The sequence below is a fragment of the Chenopodium album genome, chromosome 8, assembly GCF_948465745.1.
Source record: "Chenopodium album chromosome 8, dcCheAlbu1.1, whole genome shotgun sequence".
In the NCBI taxonomy this organism is placed as follows: domain Eukaryota; kingdom Viridiplantae; phylum Streptophyta; class Magnoliopsida; order Caryophyllales; family Amaranthaceae; genus Chenopodium; species Chenopodium album.
This window is the reverse complement of record NC_137841.1, coordinates 1,774,289-1,798,211: the sequence shown is the minus strand read 5'-3', so window position 1 is coordinate 1,798,211 and position 23,923 is coordinate 1,774,289. Positions and strand designations below refer to the sequence as shown.

Here is a 23,923-nt window from a genome sequence, read left to right as displayed (position 1 = left end):
TCATTTTACATAATCTTGTCCTACTTATATATTTGTAGTAGTACATAAATAAACGAAACTTGTTGATGAATTGCATAGTTGGTCATGATTATAAGCTAGTCGAAGCAATATAATAGTCGAACTTAACAAGGTTGCAAATTTTTTTGTACGTGACCTACTTGTTCACAAAATTATTGATATATGTAAGAACTTTGATCACAATTGTCACAAAAATACTTACATATTTATAAGTCAAATCAAAACCATACACATCTATAACATTAATAACCATACACATCTAAACTCTATACTAATATGATATGTGAATTACATACTAGTAATTCCGTGAATTACATACTAGTAATTCCGTAAAAAAAGACAGTATTACATAGAACGAGAGTTTTAATTTAAGAGATTGTTACTAATTTAAATACGTCAAATCATATTATTGGAATTAAAGGTTAAAAATGCAAGATATTTTTTCTATCCAATGAAAGTAAATTAGTAATCCAATAAAAATATCTCAAAAAAAAATTACCAAAAATTAGTGGATATTGAGTGCACGAAATCGAAGCATCTGGAACTAAACCAATCTTCTATAAATTCTGCTCATTCAAAATTTTCTCTCTCATCATTTCTTCTCAACTCATGTTTTCTCCCTCTTAATTAAGAAGAAACTTCGATTTCGCAATTAAAAGGGAGCAAAATTCATTAATTTCGGCTGAATCAGTCTTCAGATTCAACGATCGTCATCGGAAAAAACCCTAATCAACCAACGAAAGTTCGTCGTTATAATCATAATTTTAGCTGGTTCTTTTAATCTTTGCTTAATTTGAATATTTAATCGTTGCTTTAATTTCCCATCTGATTGAATCGAATTGGGGTTTGATTTGTGCTTGAATTAGCTGAGAAAAGGTAGGTTTAGTGGTTTTTGATCAAAGATTGATTTTTTATTAGGATTTAGTTCTACATGATAAATTATTGAAATTTTTAGGTTTTGGATTATACAGAAGATTACAAGTTGTGGGAAACAGTTTGTGCTAGGAAATAGCGTGATTTAGGGTTTGGTAATGACAATATATGGAATGAATTTGGTTATTATGATTGCTTTCTGGAAATTAGGGTTGCTTAATTAAGACATAAAGATGAATATTTTAGCTTAGGTTTGTGAATTATAACTTTATATTGTGTTGATTGTCTTTTTATTGATGGGTTAAACTTATTTAATTTGTTGTTGTATGCTTTTGCTGTGATTTTCTTTTTGTTGATCTGCTTATCTGCAATTATGTATTATGTATTATGTAAGCAATTGAAATGGCTGCAGCTCCATTAGTAATTGAAGCTTTTGTTTAATTCTGTATGAACTGCCTATTGTGCATGCTATTGTGATGTGTATTATGCAATCGGCATGCCCAATTTATTGTTCGTCGTATGTGAGACATGGATGGCCTTTCTTCCATGTTTGTAGATGTGATGAACTCTCCTCTGATGTATATTGGTGGAGGGTTTTGGGAGGAGGGGGTGAAAATCGTTGAGGGATGGTTCAAATGCCAAATGGGGTTTCTAATCGTAGTTACAGCGGGTTTTGATTGCGTATGTTGGATAGATTCTTCGATTTCGTATTGTAAAATGAGTGGGTTCATGAGAGACAAATTACACTGTCTGTGAGATATAACCATAGTGTCTCTGCTCAGTTTCATAAGAACTATGAAGCTGCAATTCTATCATTGGCTGTTGGACTTACAGGCTGTGTAACCACGATGCGTAACTCTGATTTTAGATTGGAAAGGATTGCTAACTTCAGGTGATACTGTAGGATTTCGCCTGATATTGTGAATATAAGGCATTTAACTTTGTACAGTAAGATTTCAGGGCTCTTGAGAAATAACCCATAAGGCCATTTCCCTATAACTCTTCAAGTCACCTTCTGCAGTCATCAGTCTCTCGTATACTTTGAAGCACCGTCTGTTGTTTGTCTTTACTTTGTAGGTTATTAATCTGAGTCTTTTGTTAGTCTGGCTTTTGACCCTGCCGTACCATTTCTGGATATAATTCTCACCCGTCAATGGCCGAGGATTCTTTGGTACTTTATCTAAAAGTCTTGAACCATTAGAAAGACTTAGAATACGCTGACATATATTTTAGTGTGTTTTGATTCCTTTGAAGGACTCTTAAATCCCTAGGCAACTGCATACCAATTGTCAGAATGGTCTCACAGAAGGTACTTCGGAGCATGGGGCGACAAGCTGAATTATATCACATTAGGGTGCAGGCTACTCAAGTAGTTTCTGTTAGGTTTTAAATTTCTGCCCTAGGGATGAAAATAGAGGAGGCCCCGATATTGCATGATATGTAATAGATTATTGTTCCAATTTCCAAAAAGTGGAGTTCATGAAGATCAAGTATTAGTAATCAGGGTAATTTAAGGAACTTAAAGGTGTTTTCATCGGAAGTCATGAATCAAGGTAGGCATGTTGATGGACCATCAACACACAACTCTCACACATTCTCCCTGTATGGTTGTTTCGTTTTAGACGAGAATTGATTTGTGTGATCTACTGCTCTTACCATAGGTTGAGGCTTGTATTGTTCATCTCCAATTTAGTTGGACTCGTTTTGGACCTTCAAGGCATCAAGAGATCTTGCATCACTGTTGATTTCTACAAAACCAAGAAGCTGTGGAGTTCCTGATTGCTGTATATTCTAGTTTGTAGTGGGATATATTTAGATCTTCTTTTTTTGATCTGCTCTCTTCTGGCAGTTGTGACGATTGGAGCTGTGCAGCCTTGCTTCAATTATCTTCTTGCTGATGTCATTGCTCTGCAGCAGTGTAGAAGAAATCAAGGATATTTACCTGGGTGCCTTGGATGCTTAGTGTGCCTTTTTGGGTTGTAGGATTAGTCCTAAATGATACTCTCAATGCAGGTATTTTAGCTTGCTTTAAGCAGCTTAGTGACTCTAAGGTTCATCATGGGAGCAATCATGAAGGAGTACGAGTCTATGAAGTCGCACTCAGACAGAAAAGTCTCTGCGGATGCCTCCTATTGTGCAGACACTGTGCTAGATAGGGGTTACATGGAGTATGGGTATGTAATGTGCTATTTATTGTTCTCAGGGGCCCTTTAATCTAGTTTCCCGTTAGATTTTCTCTAAAAAAATCTCTAGTCCATTACAATGATATATTTTCATTGCAGATGTCAGCATTATCGGCGAAGATGTCGAATTAGAGCACCTTGTTGTAATGAGGTGTTTGACTGCCGCCATTGTCATAATGAAGCGATGGTGAGACAATGATATTATATATTGATTGTGTAGCTTTTTAGTTTTCAATATTATGCCTTGGTAGGATATTTGGGGATGCATTTTATAGCCACCCATGATTACATATTCCACAATCCACACCTGTTATATTGTCACCCTAAATTCTTCCTTGAGATTGAATTGTTGATGGGTTTGTGACCTGTAGGCATACACTTCCAAAGCTAATTTACATTCAACAATGTTTTAAATTGGTGAATGACCTTTCCTACTAGGACGATTGGTAGTTTCTTGGAGTTATTAATTAGAGCTTGTTCTCTCACTCTAATTTTGGTTCTTGATGAATATATAGCCTGTGTTTCATCACATTTTACACTGACAGAAACTAACATTAGGTTAATTTAGTGAGCTTTGCATAATTTGGCATATGCTAGCTTGCCTCATTTCTCTTGGTTGTGATTTGCTATTGAATCTTGAAGTGTAGGCTGATATTTTGACCTTTACCTGAGTTATAGCCTTATTGGCACCCTTTTCCATTAGTCAGGGAGGTACTTTCTGATTAGGCAGGGTTCTATCACTTCTATTTGATGTTTATAGAAAGCATCTTGTTTCGTCTTGTAGGTAAATACTCACCATAACACATAGGAACCTTGTGGTAGGTGTAATAAATGGTTTTTTTTATTTTTTTTATTTTATTTTTTTAATAATAAGTTAATACTATGTACTTTTCAAATTTCCATGCCATTTTATATGGTGGAACTTAATTCTCAAATATATGGTTTTCTCTGCTTCTAAAGTGGCTATGGTTTTTATAGAAATGTCAAATTTGTGATGGAAAAGAGAAATTAACACCAGACTTCCCTAACAATATTTTACTATTGTGGCTGTCTATTAAAGTAATTTCCACCATGTAATGTAAATTTCAATATCAATTGTTATGGAGTATTCTTCCTATTTCTCTCTTTGACGCATCAATGCTTTTTCTCTCTTATAACACTTTATTGTACATTTCTCTTTCTACTTCCAAAATATTTGTTATACTTATTCTTAATCTCTATGTCAAGTGTGAAGTTAATATTGGGATGGATGTAAATACAAGTATCTTATTGTTATTTGAGTTTATGAAGTCTGTAAGGATAATTTTCATTGTGTGTTTATGAATTTTGACCACAGCACCTAGCCAGGATTCCGGACTACCCCGTCAACTGTTTCCTGTTTTGCATGATTTTACATAGATCCTATTGATATGCAGAACAATATACCGAGCTGAGGCATTTATTTTTCTCCCTGTTTTGCTTGACTTATTCTTATGTCTTATTGATATGCAGAACAGCATCAAGCTTGAAAAGACAAAGAGGCATGACATTCCTCGACGTCAAGTTCAGCAGGTAAAGGTTTATGAAAATGTATGCTAATAGGAGTTCATATTTGAGTTAGTGTTGTTATTCAATGTTTTATTGACTGACCTTGTCTTCCTACTATGTTTACATAGGTGATCTGCTCTCTTTGTGGTACTGAACAAGAGGTTTGTCTGATCTCTAATTTTTGAGTTTCTGGCCCAATTGTGAAGCCTCTAATGGTTCAAGATGTTGACTTAGATTGGATTTTAATGTTGTTGGATGATGTCTATCTAGGTTCAACAAGTGTGTATCAATTGTGGTGTTTGCATGGGCAAATATTTTTGCGAGACATGCAAGCTATATGATGATGATGTAAGTAGCTTTTTTCTTCAGAGTACCAGGCTTCTGTGCTTCTGCAGAATATCTTTCACAAAATTCTTTGTCGTGTAATTTGGATAGCATAAATCTTTGCTTTCAAGTTTCAAGTCAAGCTGAATCAATTACTACAAATTGTAATATGTTAAACATTTGAAGCTGGATTTTAAGAAGCCATAGAAAGATTGTATGTTATAATTAATACAGTCGAAAACAAGGAGCTGTATGAGTGTGGATGATTTCAAGCTATGGTCTCAGTTTAATAAATGGAAACTATAGGTGATAGAGATTTGCCACTTTAGCCCTGTAATGTGTTTCCGTCACTCATAGTTTTGGTGATTTTGCAGGTATCTAAGAAGCAGTACCACTGTGAAGGGTGTGGAATCTGCAGGTATGAGTTTAATTGATATAGATTTGCATTCTTTGCTGAATATTAGTTCCATAGCTTGCTTTACTCATTCCGTCCCTACTTAATTTGTTCCCCTTTCCAATTTGAAATGTCTCACATTGATTGTTCTCTTCTTATCTTACATCACTCAAACTCTTTAAAGATCTCAGAAATCTCAATGCCATTGGGAAATGTGATGATTATTTCCCATTTATATCATTAGGAGCATTGTTATTAATGCCCCTGGTGTTACTTGTATGCACTGTGATGATTGTCTTGAGCAGGCTTATAACAAGTTTTGACTTTGTACAGAATTGGAGGACGAGAAAATTTCTTTCACTGTTACAAATGCGGTTGCTGCTACTCCAAGGTCTTGAAAAATAGCCATCCTTGTGTAGAGGGGGCAATGCATCATGACTGTCCCGTGTGCTTTGAGGTATGGTATATGGACCACCTGTTTTCTAGCACTTTTATGGAGTTATTTGCGTTATTTGAATTCCTCGGAAGCTAATAATATATTAATATTATTCTGGTTTCAGTATTTGTTTGAGTCCAGATATGATATCACTGTATTGCCATGTGGACACACAATCCACAAAAACTGCTTGGATGAAATGAAGGAGCACTATCAGTGAGTTTTTTGGTTCCAATGCTTTACGTATTTGTGTAATTGCAGTTTGTATGGAATGGCCTGTTAAATGGACCATTGTATGATTTCATCTTGCAGGTATGCTTGCCCCCTATGCTCAAAATCGGTTTGTGACATGTCTAAGGTGTGGGAGAAATTTGACATGGAAATTGCCGCAACTCCAATGCCAGAACCTTACCAGAATAAGATGGTGAGTAATTAGTTGTCTTTGCTACCTATAATCGTGTGGCAGCCTGGAAGATGTGACTTAATCCTGATTTAGAAGCATATCTTTTTCTGGTTACCGTACGAATTTGTTAGGTTCAAGATTTGCTTCTCTAATAGCTAACCATAAATTTCTTATACAGGTCTCTATTCTTTGCAATGACTGTGGATCAAAATCTTGCGTTCAGTACCATATCGTGGCTCAAAAGTGCCCGAACTGTAAATCTTACAACACTCGCCAATTAGGTTGAAATGTGGCTTTTGTTGAGTACCATATGATATCTTCCGATGGATTTGTCAGCGCCTTTACCCCTTGTTTGACTCCAGACTCAACTGGGTGCATGATTGATGTTTGGAATGGGAACTTCGCGAACTATTTGACCAAAGCTCGGTTGAGGCCTTCGGGTAGCTGCAATTTTGTCACTTTCCGCCTAGTACAAACTGTATTATTTAAGTTTATGTCTGGTCTTTTGTATGATTCAATGTGTTGTATCTTGTATACAGCAGAGCTCCAGATACTGTTGAGCTCAATTTGCTTTGATTTCAGGTTTACTATCTCCTTGGATTGAACTTAAATCTTTAAAATCATAATATAGAGAAATTGTCTCAGTTAAAATTTCGCCTGAGAAATACTTTCATCTGGTTGCTTTTAGAAAATACACCGAAAAACACCTCAGACAGAGGGTGTCATCTATTTACTAGTACATCTGAACAAACATAGTACTTCTTACTGCTCTTTTCTGCAACACCTCTCACATGATTAAAAGGTGGTTGGTTCATGGAGAAAGAATTAATCCAAAACACCAAGATTAGATCATTTTACAGAAGTTAACTAATGATTAACTTTGATCGCGTTTTAACAAAGAAACCTGTGTCGAAAATGTGAACTTATTTTTGAGGGCATGCTTGCTGAACTTATATGGTTTCATGTCATAATCTCACCTCTATAAATTGCTTGTAACACACAAATTTGCTTGTCTCAAATCTTTAGAAGAAAAATAGAACACTTACAAGTTAAGAAAACACCCCTTTACAAGAAAAGAAAACTACTGCTACTAAATGTCAGTATGTCACCAACAATTTATTTTTATTTTTTTTATATTTTTTGGGGGTAAAGTGAAAACAGCATTTTACCAAGAAATTACGTAGTACTTATTGTGATTGTCAAAGGTAACTCTGTTTAAATTTATATAAAATAAATAAATAATTTTTTTTCAAAAAAAAAAAAAATTCTGTTTAAATGCATACATTTAGCATACGACGGACCATCTTATATTATTAAAAATATATATATATAAAAAAAAATATATATATATATATATATATGTTGCAACACATAGAACGAGGTTGCACGTGAAGCCCAAACTACAGGAAATTCCCTTTAACAAGGTTCTATTACTGACGTTATGAGCTTATGACTAATTTTCTCTATTATATTTTAAAGAGTAGAAATTTTGTTTTTCCATTGTTTAGTACTCCATAGTCCATACTAAAACATTTTGATGTTCATAGTAATGGCTTCATACGTAATTTTGTTCAATAAATCTCAAAGGGGAGAGGAGATGATGTGGACAATAACCAATACACTGATCCTTCAATGAACAACGATGGTCAGTTAGATAGAAAATAATATATGCAGTATTAGTAATGATTTTCGATATGATTTTGCTTAGAAAATCTTAATGTTCATAGTAATATGACTTATAAATGGTACTCCGTAGTTTAACTTGAACGAATAAGGATGGTCAGTTAGATAGGCAATAATAAATACAATAATAATAATGATTTATTTAGTTTTGTTTGGAAAATCTCAATGTCCGTGGTAAAACTTATATACAGTTTTTCAACAAGGATGGTCAATTAAGTAGGCATAATAAATGCACTAGTAGTAATGGTTTTGTATGTAATTTTGCTCGGAATATCTTAATGTTCATAGTAATACGACATCTAAATGGTTGTATCCTCAACAAACAAGAAACATCAAATAGAATTGCGATAGTAAATGCAGTACTAGTAATGGCTTTGAATGTAGTTTTGCTCGGAAAGTCTCAATGTTCATGACAATACTTTTAAACAGTTCTTCAACGAACGAGGATAGTTAATTAGATAGACGACACCAAATGCAGTAATAGTAATTGTTATGTATGTAATTTTGCTCTAAGAATCTCTTGGTTGATGGTAATACGACTTCTAAACGGTTGTTTATCATCTCGATATCGTTACCAAATAGTGTTATGTGTTAAGTGTTAACCTTGATCAGACATTACTAACCTGGGAAAACTACAAAATGAGTGGGAAACACTGTCTACTACTATAAGCTTCTGCTACAGCTTAGTGTTAAAGAAGTGAGAATCATTGCAAATTGCATCAATATTTTATGTCCTAGATTTTGCAATGAATTGCATGGTCATGAAAGTATGCATTTTCTGTCATACATATTAATTCACAACTGACAAACTGTACTACCCTGATTCCCCCACCTATGCAGATATAGAAAACCTGGGTCCCAAATAAACAAACACATACACTAAAAATGCCAAGAAAAATCTTAAATTTGCTCAACTTTTGTATCAAATAAAGTGTAAAGCAAATAATTCAACAACAAGAAAAAGATTGATTTGAAATTAATGAAAAATACAGGGTTGGGTAATAAGAATCTCTCAACAACCCTTTGCTGATGCAGTTTTTGATCAAGTCTTTAGCAAGCTACTTCTTTTCTTCAGCTATGGACCGGGTGTAACGCAACATTACATGTATATGCTAATGGAGACTAAACTATCGAGTAAACCTGGTCATCGAAGAATTAGGGTCATGAACACAATCTTTGAAACCAAAAGCTGTAATAACTGGGAAAACAGAAACTGAAAACCAGTTAGATCTGAAGGCTGCTCGGAAAACAACCGGATTTACTAGCTGAAGCCCTATGTTATGCATCTCTGTTAATAAGATGCAGATATGCAATACTGGGACATTCACAAGAGGCCTCAACCGTGAGACAAAGATATAAGATATGATGATATTCATGATAATGTGCATCCAACAACAACCTGTAATTATATATGAATCATATCCAGCAAAATGATCAAGGTTTATATCCAAAATACTATATAATAATCTCAATAATTTGTCCATATGGGAGGCTTATACATCAACTCCTTTCAAAATGGTGAATAAAAAAGAAGGAACAAAAAAACACTTCTTTTTTTTTGGGTTTTTCACAGTTCCTGGAGAAGCCAGGAGAAGATACAAGCAGAAATGGCAAAAGAAGCCATTCCCGGCTTTTATAACTACGGTCAAAATTATAGGATCTAGCCGATTAGCTATCAAAGAGTCATTAGAACCATGAGAGATGAATTGCAACAAAAGGTTCTACTAACACGCCATACAGTGAACACCCGAGGCTGCTTATAGATATACAAAAGACGCAGCTCTTTATTATCAGATGATCAAATTTTGGCAGTTTCATCAATCATGGGCATAGTGACTTCAAGGAAAGCAATTAATATTCTCTAAATAGCAACGAACATGCTTTTCTCAAAAACGTCGTCACCATTTTCCGCCTTGGGAGAATCTCCGGTGATAGATTTCTCGTGCTCCTCATTGGAGATCTCCTCCAAACGGCAATCCCAGCTGCAGAAAGCTTTCTCACCTCTGCAACAAGGTTAAACACACAGTTTAGAGATGCTGCAATGACAGGATAATCACAACTCAACAACTAGAAGGTTAGCTGCAAGTAAGGTACTCGGACGAACCTATACATATATATGTCTTTACCCTCTTCCAGCTTCTTCTTGCAAAAGTAGCAGCAGCTCAAGAAATCGTTCGAAGGGTATGGTGATGGTGCAGATATCTGCAAACAGTTTTCCATAGAAGGCGTTTTGGTCTCTAAACTTTCTTTCTTATTTTCAGGATCAATTTCATTGGGGTGACTTTTCAAAACAAAGTCACCAAAAATATGAGTAGTTTTGGGATTGGGACCATGTGAAATCACACATGTATAGTCCTCTGAGAGCTCAATCTCTTCAGGGGTAAGAGAACGAGCCATCTCATTGCAAGAAGGAATCGCCATTGGACCTGTAGTCAGCTTATTCTCGGCATCCAGACCTCCTCCAATCCAGTCAAAACTCAAACTCTTCTCCATTGTCTCATTCTCAAAACAAGAACGCTTGGTCCTCGACTCTACATTACGAGACTTCAGCCTATACATCTCTGACCCTAGCCTCTTAGAATCCAAAGAAAAAGACTGGATCTTCCCAAAAGGGTCAGACTCTAAAGGGTCCCCTCCAATCTCAAATAAAACATCAGAGCTACCCTTCTGAAGATTAGAAGGCTTCATCAACCTAGCATGGGGGAAAACTGCATAGTTTTTCGGCAAAGACTTGGGCAACAACTCACAAAAATCGACAAGGTTGGTGGGCGAGTTTGGGGCTCCTTTACTCCTAATCTGAGACCCAAACAGTATAGTCTTACTATTAGATGAAGGCATAACTTTATCCTTCTCAGTTAAGTTCCTGTCATCATCATCAAGTGAATCCACAATGCTTCCAAGTCCAACTTTGTGACATTCCCAACACTTTTGGTGCACTTCTAAAGAGGATTTAGGGAACCTAAAACAAGTGCCCAAATTACAGAACAGCTTAAAATCAAGAGGTGAAGTTGGGCTTCTAACTGAGTCACAATCTGAAGCAACTTTTGGGGTTAATCCTACAAATAGACCAGGAACATTAAAAAAAGAGTTGGTCTTTTGTCTTTGCCCTAAAATTTCAGACTGTAAACAAGTTTCAGAACCTCCATCTGATGTTATTTGACCCCCCATTATTTGTTGTTCTTGCTGAATTGATCTACTCCTCTTCTTCAACATTATCATATAAATTCCCAAAATCTGTATAATAATTCACAGAAAATCATATCAACAATTGGGTAAAAAAATTCAAACTTCGTCTTAAGCAATACATATATCGTCAAACCCAGAAAAATAAAATTCCAAAAATAAAAAACAGCATTAAAAGGGGGGGAAAATAACATGCAAATCTAGGAACTCAAAATAGGAGGAAAAAATTAGAGAAACCCAGAAAAATTCAAGCAAATGCAGATAAAATTAGATGAAAAGAAGAACAAAATAGATCATTGAATTTGTTGTCCAGATTATCACATTTTCCAAGGTACTAATTATTACCAGAAAAAAAAAATTCCAATATTCCCAAAAATTCTAGAAAAAACATGAAAATCACCCATACAACTGCATCCATTAGTTCAACAACCGATCAAGATAAAAATCATATAAAGTACCACTAAAAATCACTAAATACAACAAATGGGGTTCAAATAAAAAACAAAATCAAACAAAAATGATGATTAAATGTTGCTAATCTAAAGATTATAACTCTAATCATGAGCTAAAGTGAAGTGAGCAAAATCATAAGAGAGAGAAAGAAGAGTACATACCTTTTGATTTGATTAATTGATTTTCCTGAGTTTTTTATAATAAAATAAACCCAGAAAATTGTTTTAAAAAACAAAACAACCCCAAGAAAATTAGGAGAAAAGAAAAACCCAAAATGAGGGAGAAATTTATTTTTCTGGGAGAAGAAATTAAAGGGTGTTAAAAAAAAAGGGAAAAAACAAAGGATGAACAAAAGAAGCAAAAAAATAAAAATGTCAAAAAAAAGACTTGTCTTCCACTCTTTCTCTCTCTAATTTCTCTCTCTAATTGTTCTTCTTTGTTACTGTAAAATGCATCAAAATCAGCGAAGCATAGTTAGTGAGTGAAGAGAGAGAAAGAGAGCTTCTGAAATACTCTTTCTTTTCTTTTCTTTCTTTGCTTTCTTTTCTTTCTCTCTCTTCTTTTTTTTCTCTCTCTACTGTGAATTTAAAGGAGAGAAGAAAGATGGACTCTGTAGTCATAGACGGTCAGGATCATTTCTGGAAAGTGCTTTTTTTATTAAAATAAATAAATAAATAAAATTGGAAATTACTAAATTCTTGCCTTTTGCCACGTCACTTATACAACAAGGATTTTTTTTTTTTTTTTTTGTGTGTGAATTCTGATTTGTTTGACTTTTTGGTAAATTGTGGATTAGATTAGATTGACTACTTCAAATAAAAAATAAAATAAACAAATACAATATTAGTATGAATTTTTACAAAGGTGAATTAGAAATAATCTCTATGTTAAAACGGGATTATCTTACATTTTCCACTACAATGTATGGAACAACAATCAATTTTTAACAATGTAGAAAATGGTGATCAAATGTTTCTAAATTGTGACTTGTGAATAATGTATACATTTATGAATTTTAAGGGTTATCACAACTTTTGTACTCGCACTTTGTTTTTATTGCAATGTACTAAAAGATGTATATTTTAAAATGTTAATAATGGATAAGGAAGCATTTTACAACTTTTAATTCTCTTATTGGTTTTCAATTGTGAAATTCATGGTCAATTGTGGTATGTACTGTGATTGTATGTCCTACTAATATCTTTGAAGATTTAATTGACTATTATCTATCTATCTATCTATCTTCACGATATGATACATATATTGATATCACTTCTTTCTTTATAAGTTTCAAAGCTAATATGATTAATTTTCCTTATATAGTTAAAACGTGTCAACTTTCATGCTACCTTAATAACTCAATTCAAAATAATGTAATTATGCAATAATGGAGTACACTAAGCATATACGTAGTATAACATCATAAGGAATGTATATTTTGATGTTATCAAAATCATAATTCTTTAACTATCAGGTCTTGTGTCAAACAAAGATTGGCCTATTTGTAAGGATTGTCCTTTAACCCTGTAAAGAAGTATAGTTTTGAAATTTTTGAGGACGGATATATAAGGTAATATTGAATAACTTTTATTGGTTCGTTGGCAAATATGGAATTCAAGGTTAAATAAAAGATCTATAACTTGTATAGCGATTGTAAGACTTTTAAACTAGTATTTTAATAAAAAAAATGAAAAATAAACATTTATAAAACTTTTTTGAAGAAAAACATCACTAAAGATTATTGTATTTTTGTCGGGTGAATATCTTTAATGACTTGTCTATATCTACACAATTCGTTGTGTTTAATGGGATTATTGTTTAATTCTACGTAAGTTTCAAACTTTATATTCCTGATTTTCAAACTTTATATTCCTGATTTTACGTAGAGGGTTGAAAGTATTGAGATGTGTCATCTAGCATGCTACGGTAGCAATTCACCTTTTTAACAAAATAACTGCATACATAGCTAATTTATGGGCATGTTCTCTTCAGCTTAATTTCATTTCAGTTTAGCTTCAATCAGTTCAGTTCCTAATTCCCTTCTCTCATAAAATATTCATTTCAGCTCTATTCAATTCAATTCAGTTTAGTTCAGTTCAACTCCAATCAGTTTAGTTCAGTTCAGTTTAGGGCATGTTCACATTTATTGAACCGAACTGATTGGAGCTGAACTGAACTGAATATTTTATGAGAGAATGAAATTAGGAATTGAACTGAACTGAATATTTTATGAGAGAAGGAAATCGGGAATTGAATTGAACTGAACTCAAAACATGCATGCACTTAAAATTGTATATGTTGTATACACTACTGGGGAATTTATATGTTGATGTTTTATTCATTCAATTATCATGCATCTTATAGTAATCGAGATTAAGTATTCACATATCCAAAACATGTCTCGGCTTGATCGAAATTTTAAAAATCAAACTAGGTTATTTTATTAGGCTCATTTTAGATTATTTTTCCCCAATATTTTTTTATACTAATATGGATAAAGAAAAAAATAAAATAATTGTTCAATGCCTTATTTGGAAGCTTTGTTTGTTCTCTTTCACTTTATTTAAAGTGTTCAGATATGAATTTTTTTGAAGTCTGGTTTGATCGATTAGAATGTTTTTAACCTGATCTGAATATTTAATTTAACTAAAATTATTTTAACCATTATTAAGTGTGATCTCATTAGATTAAGATAGCTAGCCCTTCTAACTATCTACAATTAATTAAGGAAATAATACCAATGTAAATTAAAAAGGGTATCTTAATTAATAGCATTGTTCATTATTAACTCAAAATAATACATGTATACAGAGAGTGAAACTTCAAATTTAAAAAAAAAAAAAAAAAAAAAAAAAAAAAAAAAAAAAAAAAAAAAAAAAAGGATAGAGAGAGAGGGACTACATGAGCAATTGATAATTTTACTAACATTGTTTCATGTTTAAAAAATGTTTTTTTTCCTTCTTATTTTAATCATTTTTACTTTTATTCATTTCTAATACTACGGGTCTGTTCTCATTGACTGAACTGAACTGACTGAACTGAACTGAACTGAGCTGAGCTGAGCTGAGCTGAGCTGAGCTGAACTGAACTGAACTGAACTGAACTGAAATGAATATTTTATAAGAGAAGGAAATTAGGAGCTGAACTGAACTGAACTAAATTTCAACGTATGAGAACATACCCTATATCTGTTTCTTATTATGTGCAACAAAGAGTTATTATTTGTGAGATATAAAATATTCCTTTTGTTGCACGTAATAGGAAACGTATGTAGTAAATACTTTGAAATACTTGTATATTTAACCAGAGACACTTTCATTTATCCACCTTTTTTACTTACTCTCAATCATATTAGTTATTACTTATTCATTTTATCCTTACTTTATTTATTTATTATTTTTTTTTACTCCATTTCACTCTTTTTTTCTTTTACTTTCTTTCCCACATTTATTTAGCAAATTTTCATATGATTAAAATGGAATAATAAAAACAATAACCTATTTACTTATATACGGAGTAGCAAGTACAGAAGTTACTTTTCCTTTTCCTTCTTCCTATTTCCTTCTTGTTTTATAAGATTACTTTTTTTTTTTTTTTTACTAGTTGAACGATCAATCACCAGAAAACGACAAGTTAAGGCCTGCTTAATTTATTTATTTGTATTTATTTTTTATGACACTGACAAACCAGACGTTAGAGGTTTTTAACCCATGGTGTCAGTCGTAATAAATTAAACAAGTCATTAATCCGTGAGTTAACTTAAAATATTGTAATTCCAATTCCCACTTTATGACTCTTTTTGGCTTTAATAAAGATTTTAAATCATTAATTCAAGATAATGGGCTTTCTTTTTTGAACATATTTCAAGATTGTTACCTTGCTAGATTTCTGTCAATTAAATTCCCTTTTATTTAATTAATATAAATTGGGATCAAAATTAATTATAAATTAATCTCATCCAAAGTAACTCAATTGCCACACCGGCCACCGTGTGGACTATAATAACATGTGCACTATTTTGAGCTGCTCGTTGTACTTTTTTTTTTTTCTTTAAATGTGATCATTTTTGAATTTTAATGACCGTGTTAGAATTATCGATCCTTTTGATACTTAAGCAATATTTTAATTATATATAATAGTAGCTTTGATGATAATTAGATAAAAGAGGTAAATTATGCAAAGTGTATCCGAGAAGCTAGGATATATTACGGTGTTTTACCATAAGTATATATATACAAGAAGCTAGAATAAATTACTCCGTAATTACAAGTAGCATTACTCGCGTGTATTGAGTGCATATGAGAATTGTGAAATTCTTTTTGGTGAATTCAAATAGCAGGTTGTATTAGTTGATAATTAAATTTGATAATTGGTTTTCTCCTTAATCCTTATTAGCTCGTGTCTATCGATTCTCGATCTCTATTGACTGAACTGAGCTGAACTGAACTTATTAGAGCTAAATTAAACTAAAACTGAATATTTTATGAGAGAAGAAAATTAGGATTTGAACTGAACTGAACTTATTAGACCTGAACTGAACTGAAAATAATCTGATGAGAACAGGGCCTAAGTCTTCAACATACATTCAATTCAGGAAAATGTGACCCCCTACCTGTAACAAATTAAAATTTGCCACTTTTTCAATGTACCCTTAAAAAAAAAAAACTAACATCGATTGGTTTTAGCATGTTAACCTTGTATCAAACACATGAATCTGCCTGTTCTAATTTACTAAAATGAGCTGAACTGATTGGAGCTGAACTAAGGGCTTGTTTACTTAATTTCATATCAGTTCAGTTCAGTTTAACTCCAATCAGTTCAGTTCAATTCAGTTCAGCTCCAATCAGTTCTGTTCAGTTCAGCTCTTAATTTCCCTCTCTCATAAAATATTCATTTTAGCTCAATTCAGTTCAGTTCAGTTCAACTTTAATCAGTTCAGTTCAGCTCCAATTAGTTCAGTTCAGCTCGGTTCAGTAAATGTGAACAGACCCTAAACAGAATTGAATTGAAGTAAACTGAACTGAATATTTTATGAGAGAAGGAAATTAGGGACTGAATTGAATTGAAAATAAGTTGAAGAGAACGGCCCGAATTAAGCAACAATAAGTTAAGGAGAACATAAATTTAGGGTCTGTTCCCATTGACTGAACTCAGCTGAACTGAACTGAACTGAACTGAATTGATCTGAACTGAACTGAACTGAATTGAATTTCAACGTAAGAGAACAGGCCCTTAGAGCATTCAATTATACAAGCAAGCTATCAAATTAGTATGATTTGAATTTACGTTTAATACAATGTATATGTTTGCTTGAGGCATGGTTTATGCGTTGTTCCATATAAGCTTTTAATTAATGCTTTTTAGGGCCTGTTCTCATTGACTGAACTCAGCTGAACTGAACTGAACTGAACTCAGCTGAACTGAACTGAATATTTTATAAGAGAAGGAAATTAGGAGCTGAGCTGAACTGAACTGAATTTCAATGTAAGAGAACAGATCCTTAAGTTCTCCCGCATCACAACGATATATGTACTACTCTATGCATGCTTAGTTAAATAATCGATCAATCGATTCCTCTATTATACTAATCACAATGAGGTTAATTAAGGACGAGCTTTTGAGTTGTATAATCTAGCTAGAATGACTGAATGAATGAGAGCACAATAATGCATTTTAATTTAAAAAATCAATACTTTCGATCTCGAGATGTTCTACTACTATTGTAATATGTAGAGTTTCATACTTCGATTAAATTCATAATTAATAACTAAAAATTATTTTAAAAAATATACTTATACCTTAAACATATAAATTGAGACTTTTTTTTTTTTTTTTTCAGATTCGTATTTGATCACATTTTTGTAAGTTCATGTCAATAATTGCAGGAGATATATACTTCACATAATTATTTCATGTTAATACATTGCATAAAGGTTCCATAACAATACTTTTAGAAGCCACTGTGGTGGGTTTTGTCAAATACGAGTACATTTAGATATAGATCCGTTTTTACTCCGTAGATTGTGTATTTTCCTTTTGATATTTGATCAGGTAGGATTTACTCTTGAGAGAAAACTCCCCTAATTTTAGTACATTTTTTAAGAAAAATATAAATTGCAATTATATGAAGGGACATTAAGGGCCTGTTCCGATTGACTGAACTCACCTGAACTGAACTGAACTGAGCTGAACTGAACTGAACTTATTAATTAGTGATTTTTAACTACGGATTAGTGATCTTTGATTATTTATTGATTATTTATTACTATACATATGTGTATATACAAATGTACATATTATTATTATTATTATTATTATTATTATTATTATTATTGTTATTGTTATTATTATTAGTATTATTATTTCAATTATTATTGTTATTATTATTATTATTATTATTATTATTTCAATTATTATTGTTATTATTATTATTATTATTATTATTATTATTATTATTATTATTATTTATTACTTATTGATTATTATTATTATTATTATTATTATTATTATTATTATTATTATTGTTATTATTATTATTATTATTGTTGTTGTTGTTGTCGTCGTCGTCGTCGTCGTCGTAGTCGTTGTAATAAGAGTTTAAAAGAATGAAATTTGGCTTTATATCATTAGCATTATCATTAGACGTAAATTAAGAGCTGAACTGAGCTGAACTGAACTGAACTGAGCTGAGCTGAGCTGAGCTGAGCTGAACTGAAACTGAACTGAATTTCAACGGAAGAGAACAGGCCCTAAGCCATAATGTGTTCATCCTTTCTCTAGTAGTACTACCTAATAAGCTACCAACTTTAAGTATTTTCTTTAGCTCTGCCTAGTACATGTTTATTGCATGTACATGTACTCTAAAAGTCTTAAACACCTTAGACTATGAAAAAAGAAAAGTTCTCTTCACTTTACTGACAAGGAGGTCTAACATAAAAGAGTATCAATCATTACATAAAACACTTTTCAGTATAATTGAATTGTTTACCAAAAAAATAAATTAAAATAAATAAATTAAACTAAAAAAAGTTAATTAAAATCTTTAATTTTTTAGAGAAAATAAATTTTAATTTTTGGTCCCCATCCCCAGCAATTAAATTAAGGAAAAAGAATGCTTAATTAGGGAATTAGTTTGTAATGAGTTATCAGAGTCCATGCATCTTAATCATGACTTAAGACAGAAAATCAGTAATTTTCAGTGCAGGTGGTGATAAAATCTTGTGAAAATCTGCAAACAGGTACTGTGTTTCTCTTAATGATGCTTTCTTTAAAACTGTTTATTCTCTTCACCCTTTTTTTTTGGCTCCTTGTGAATTGTAACATGCATGAACCAACCCTTTCAACACCAAAATGTACAAGTTTCTCCTTTTGATTGGTTGGATTCAAAATATAAGTCGATTTTAGAATTTCTACGCATAAAGAGTATTTCGTATATAAAAAGAAAAAAAAAAGTAAATTAAATTGTATTCGCGATGATATAAAAAAGTGACAATAAATTAATAGTGCAAATAAAATTGGAGTAATTAAGATGCATGTCGTATTGATTTTGTAAAGTGACATGTAACATTAGATTGACAAAGTGAAGTTATTCATATTTTAGATCAATAGAAATGAGAGAATTGAAGTCAATGTAGGTACATATTTTGGATCAAAGGGCTAAGTATTTACGAAGTATAATTTCTTAGCCTGGAGTAAAATAAACTGGTGATGCATGTTTATATGAATATAACATTAAATATAAAGGTATTGGGATTGAAATGATCAATATATTTGAACGAAAAGTCGTTAAGTATAGACACACATCGAATTTGAGCTTACTACGATTATGTAATATTTACCATATACGAAGTATATAATATATGTACCTCATGAGACGGTAAAAATGCATCTCAACTTCTCAAGAGTCACACATGTTATACATAAGCTATAATACATAAATACAATACTTTATCGGTAATTACTACCCCCTCCCTTTTATATTAAGCACAGTATATACTTGTCTTAATTTAGGGTACACTTTAATAGTTTAGGTATGCCTATAAGGGCTAGGTAAAGTAGTAGAAGTTGTCATATTTCAATTGATTTGACAGTCAAACAATCAACGTTGTTTTTAATAGCAACTCAAAACGGCTATTTAACGAAAATTACCAAAATTGTTAATTTTGAGTAGTTGAGTTTTACTTTTCAACTAATGCTTCGTCAAGTCACAGTGAATCTGTGAATTCCACCCTTTTTTCTTTTCTTTTTTCAACAAGTATTTATCATTGTTATGACTACTTCAATTTAACATTGATAAAAATAAACAAAATACTCCGTAGTAAAAAAGAAATAATTATTTTTTTTTAGTACTTTAGTTTGCCTTTTGCACTATATACAATATCGTTACATCACTTTAATATAGGTGTTATATAATTGTTTTTATTTATTTATTTATTTTATTTTATTTTTTTAATAAAAAAAGGTGTTATATACGTAGTAAACTAGTAATCCCTTTGCTTTCATGTTTGTGGAATTTGTGGGTTTATTGGTTCGATTAAAAGTTGCCGCCATGCATGGTTGAGATTTTTCCCATTTCAAGAATGTGCCGCCAAGCTTTCATGTTTGATATCTTGATATTGTTCATAAGTTAAAAAAAACTTTGAAATTACTCTTAATATATAAAATAGACGCAAATATATTGGGTCTTATTTAATTCGTTTCAATTAATAATAACTTAGGATCTGTTCTCATTGACTGAACTCAGCTGAACTGAACTGAACTGAATATTTTATAAGATAAGGAAATTAGGAGCTGAACTGAACTGAATTTCAACGTATGAGAACAAACCCTTAGTAATTACATTTTTATATTCAATTGTTACATTTTTTATTATTCCTTTTGTCACTTTTTAGTTTTTATGCTTTGAACATTTTTCTCTTCGAAATTTTTTAAATATAAAGATTAAAAAGTAACAAAAAGTATAATATATAGAGACACAGAGTACAACTGTAGATACTCTGTATTTAAGGTCAAAGTAATTGTGCACAACTTAAACATAAAGAACCTTATAATAGTCATGTTTGTCGGTGCATAAATTCAACTATTACAGAGTAATATATTTAAGGAAAATGCTATATATAGCCCTTAGGGCTACATATAAGAATTAAATTTACACTTGAAAATTGTAAATAGTTAAGAAATCATGAAAATATAAAGACAAAAGCTAATGAGCGCCCCTGGGGCGTTAGATAAGAGAATTAAAGTGCAAATATTAAAGTAAAATTAACATTAATTACACCGAACGGCGCGTGATTTTGTCATGAATTCCTAACTTAATACCATTTCAACCGATATAATTTATCCTTATCTAATGCCCCGGAGCGCTCGTTAGCAAGATCGAAATATAAACACTAATTACACTGATTTACGCGTGTTTTTGTCATGAATTCCTAATTTTATACAATTTCCAAGGATAGATTTAATGCTTATATATAGCCCTTAGGGCTACATATAGCATAACTAAACATGGGCAACGGGCCGTGCCGTGCCTGGCCGTGCCGCGGTGGGGGTCGTGCCGTGCCGTGCCTAATTTTGGCACACCCCAGCCCACGGCACGGCACGGCCCACGTGCCTGGCGGGCCGTGCCGGGCCGGGCCGCGGGCCAAACCGTGCCACTTTAATTTTTTTATTTTATTTATTTTTTAAAATAATAAATGTAAATAAAAAAAACGATATATATTTTTTAGTACAACTTAATTTTATATAAATAATGTGATTAATTTATGTTTATGTTAATGTTCATATATTTTGTTTAGAACAACTTTATTTTAATTAAGGTTATATAAATTATTTATCTAATTATGTTTAAATTTATATAAACAAATAAAAACAATTTTACTAATTTAGCAATAAACAACAATGCATGTAATAAAAAATAAAAAATTTCGAGTGCGATAATCCGAAAACACAAAAAATTGAAGAATAACTTATTTTATCATATGCCGGGAGCCGGTACGATAAATCGATAATACAAATAATTAATGATAATTAAAAATCGTGCAATATTTGGTGAATAACTTCATTTAGTATACGGAATACGAAGTTCGATATTACAAAAATTGTACAATAGTGTATAATGGTGAGTAAATATGGGCCTCGTGCCGTGCCGGGCCGTGCCACGTGCCGTGCCGGCCCACGTGCCGACCACCGTGCCGCCCATCGTGCCGCGTGCCGTGCCCGTGCCAAAACTATATTTTGTTCACGGCCCACAGGTGGGCCGCTGTGCCGTGCTGGCGTCGTGCCGGGCCCGTGCCGGCACGGCCCGTGCCCACCTTTAAGCATAACCCTATATTTAATTACCGATAAGCAAAAGTTATTAAAAAATTAATATTTTAAAATATATATCGTGACAAATCCAACACTACACACTAAGATCTCAATGGCTATATTTTTCATTATTTATAAATCACAAAATTATCAAGGAGAAGAAAGTAAATAGCGCTAAAATCAAAAGGTGTCAACTAAAAAACAATTAAGGTAATAACTCAGGGTTCGTTTGGCATCGCTGTGGTTTTCTGTTTTTTGGTTTTCAAAAGTATATCATACATATTACATAATGAATCAAAAATTATTTAGACTTATCAAAATGATGATAATTTTGAAAATTGACAACAGAAAAGTGAAAATACCTTTTTCTTGTTTCCTGTTTTTGGTTTTTAGTTTTAAAAAAAAAAAAAAAAATAAAAACCAAAAATGATGCCAAACAAATAAATTAATAGTGTGGGGCCCTTTCCAAAAAAATAAAAATAAATAAAAATTATAGTGCGGAGTATTGTTGGTTTTGGGTTAAATTTTACGTTGGTCTTTAAAGGAGAAAGAAAAAAAATAAAAAAAAAAAACCATTGGGAGTTTGGGACCGTGAGAGTACGGAGTAGTATTACTACCTTTTTTATTGTCGTTTTCTATGACTCAGCGTTTCTTGCATTCAAAGGTTGAAAAAGATGACACTTGTACGGTCATTATTCTCTCATCAGACCATCCAACGGCTACAAATGCAAGATTCCCCACATAAGGTTAGTAATCCATGACCCATCCAACGGCTATGATAAATTTGGTACAATTCGAATTTTATGCAAATTAATTGAGGCCTTTAGATTGTGGACCTACCATTCGTGTGTACAAACATTAGTACAAGTACTACACTTTATTTTGGAAGGACAAATAAATACGAAGTACTCCATAGCAAATTGTTATTTTAATCTCTAATACTCGTACAGCTTTTTTTTTTTTTTTTTTTTTTTTTTTTTTTTTTAAATCTTACTATCGAGTGTCTCGGTGCGTTAGATAAGTAATAATTGTATTGGTTAAAATGGTATTAAGTTAGGAATGTATGGCAAAATCACGTGTCGTTCGGTGTAATTAATATTAGTTTTACTATAATTTTCCGACTTTAAATTCTCTTATCTAATGCCCCGGAGGGCCGGAGGCGCTCATTAGCTTTTGCCTAAAAAAAATTATACAATTATTTTATGGTAAAAGATATATGCAGCCCTTAAGAAGTTAAAAGTGCAAAAATTAAACATAAAATTAACATTTATTACACTGATTTACTCGTGAATTGTTGATAAATTCTCAACTTAATACTAAAAAGGGAAGTATATCAAATGCTTAGGGCTGCATATAAGTTATATAACATTACCCTTATTTTATATCCAATAAAGGATACATTATAAGTTATTGGATATTTCATATTGGTACAAAAACATAAAATTAAAGAAATTTGATTGATTTAGGGCCTGTTCACCTATTGTTAATAGCTGGTCTTGAGACCAGCTAGAGTTGGCTGGACCTTCATACAAAAATTAACATTTACCCTTATAAAAATGAACATTTTTTAACTAACATATTTTATAATAATTTTGTATTTCTCGGTAATTAAATGTTTATTTTCATGCAGTATGATGTTCATTTGTATAAAATAAATGTTCATTTTCATGTTGTACGATATTCATTCTTATAAAATAATTGTACATTTTTTTTTTAATTAATACAAATTTTTTGTGTTTATTCAGTTGTATAAAATGTCCATTTTTATAGTAAAGGGTGTTCAATTAACATTAGCATTTTGTTCATTAAAATAACATATTGATTTTTTTAATTGATATTTAATCATATAGTTTAGCAAATTGCAAGATATTCATTTAAGAGAATTGAACAAATTAAGACATTTCACTTGAAGATTACAAAATTGTTGAAGAATAAGCAACAAAATAATATGTTCATTTTCCTTTTATTTTGGCTGCCTCTGCCTCAGCATCACTCTCATTCTTCAATCCCACTTTAGCTTCTTCTTCTTCCTCACAACAATCTTTTAACCACTTAACTTCACCAATTTCTGCTCACAAACTCTCCCAATCATTCAAGCTAAGGCTCATACTCGCCTCGCGAAGACCACACTGCCTCGCCAT

The 23,923-nt window shown here is 32.0% G+C and overlaps 2 protein-coding genes across 3 annotated transcripts; one reads left to right on the top strand and one right to left on the bottom strand.

Moving 5' to 3' along the window:
- The first annotated feature begins 546 nt into the window (after window positions 1–546).
- On the top strand, window positions 547–6,897 carry LOC145641537 (putative E3 ubiquitin-protein ligase RZFP34). 2 transcript variants are annotated; one of them, XM_081692363.1, is made up of 11 exons: window positions 547–760; window positions 2,905–3,065; window positions 3,174–3,261; window positions 4,566–4,625; window positions 4,730–4,762; window positions 4,872–4,949; window positions 5,300–5,343; window positions 5,653–5,776; window positions 5,880–5,971; window positions 6,068–6,179; window positions 6,337–6,897. In XM_081692363.1, exons 2-11 carry the CDS (start codon window positions 2,950–2,952, stop codon window positions 6,442–6,444), a joined length of 855 nt encoding a protein of 284 aa, XP_081548489.1. In that variant the 5' UTR covers window positions 547–760; window positions 2,905–2,949; the 3' UTR covers window positions 6,445–6,897. The 2 variants fall into 2 exon arrangements, with proteins under 2 accessions (XP_081548489.1, XP_081548488.1); XM_081692362.1 differs by having other exon boundaries at window positions 551–2,444; window positions 2,553–3,065.
- A 2,384-nt stretch (window positions 6,898–9,281) lies between these two features.
- Window positions 9,282–12,037, bottom strand: LOC145555608 (FCS-Like Zinc finger 10-like). The gene is made up of 3 exons (XM_081617347.1): window positions 11,639–12,037; window positions 9,946–11,075; window positions 9,282–9,844 (listed from the first exon to the last, which is right to left on the bottom strand). The coding sequence occupies exons 2-3, from the start codon at window positions 11,058–11,060 to the stop codon at window positions 9,703–9,705; spliced, it is 1,257 nt and encodes a 418-aa protein (XP_081473473.1). The 5' UTR covers window positions 11,061–11,075; window positions 11,639–12,037; the 3' UTR covers window positions 9,282–9,702.
- Between the last annotated feature and the right edge of the window lie 11,886 nt (window positions 12,038–23,923).

What these genes read in the sequence shown, in the direction of transcription:
- LOC145555608 (XM_081617347.1), bottom strand. Translation starts at nt 11,060, where the DNA reads ATGATAATGTTGAAGAAGAGGAGTAGATCAATTCAGCAAGAACAACAA. An exon ending in AAAGACATATATATGTATAG is followed by an intron (nt 9,845 to 9,945) that starts GTTCGTCCGAGT and finishes ACCTTGTTGCAG; the next exon opens with AGGTGAGAAAGCTTTCTGCA.
- LOC145641537 (XM_081692363.1), top strand. Translation starts at nt 2,950, where the DNA reads ATGGGAGCAATCATGAAGGAGTACGAGTCTATGAAGTCGCACTCAGAC. An exon ending in GAAATGAAGGAGCACTATCA is followed by an intron (nt 5,972 to 6,067) that starts GTGAGTTTTTTG and finishes TTCATCTTGCAG; the next exon opens with GTATGCTTGCCCCCTATGCT. An exon ending in AACCTTACCAGAATAAGATG is followed by an intron (nt 6,180 to 6,336) that starts GTGAGTAATTAG and finishes TTTCTTATACAG; the next exon opens with GTCTCTATTCTTTGCAATGA.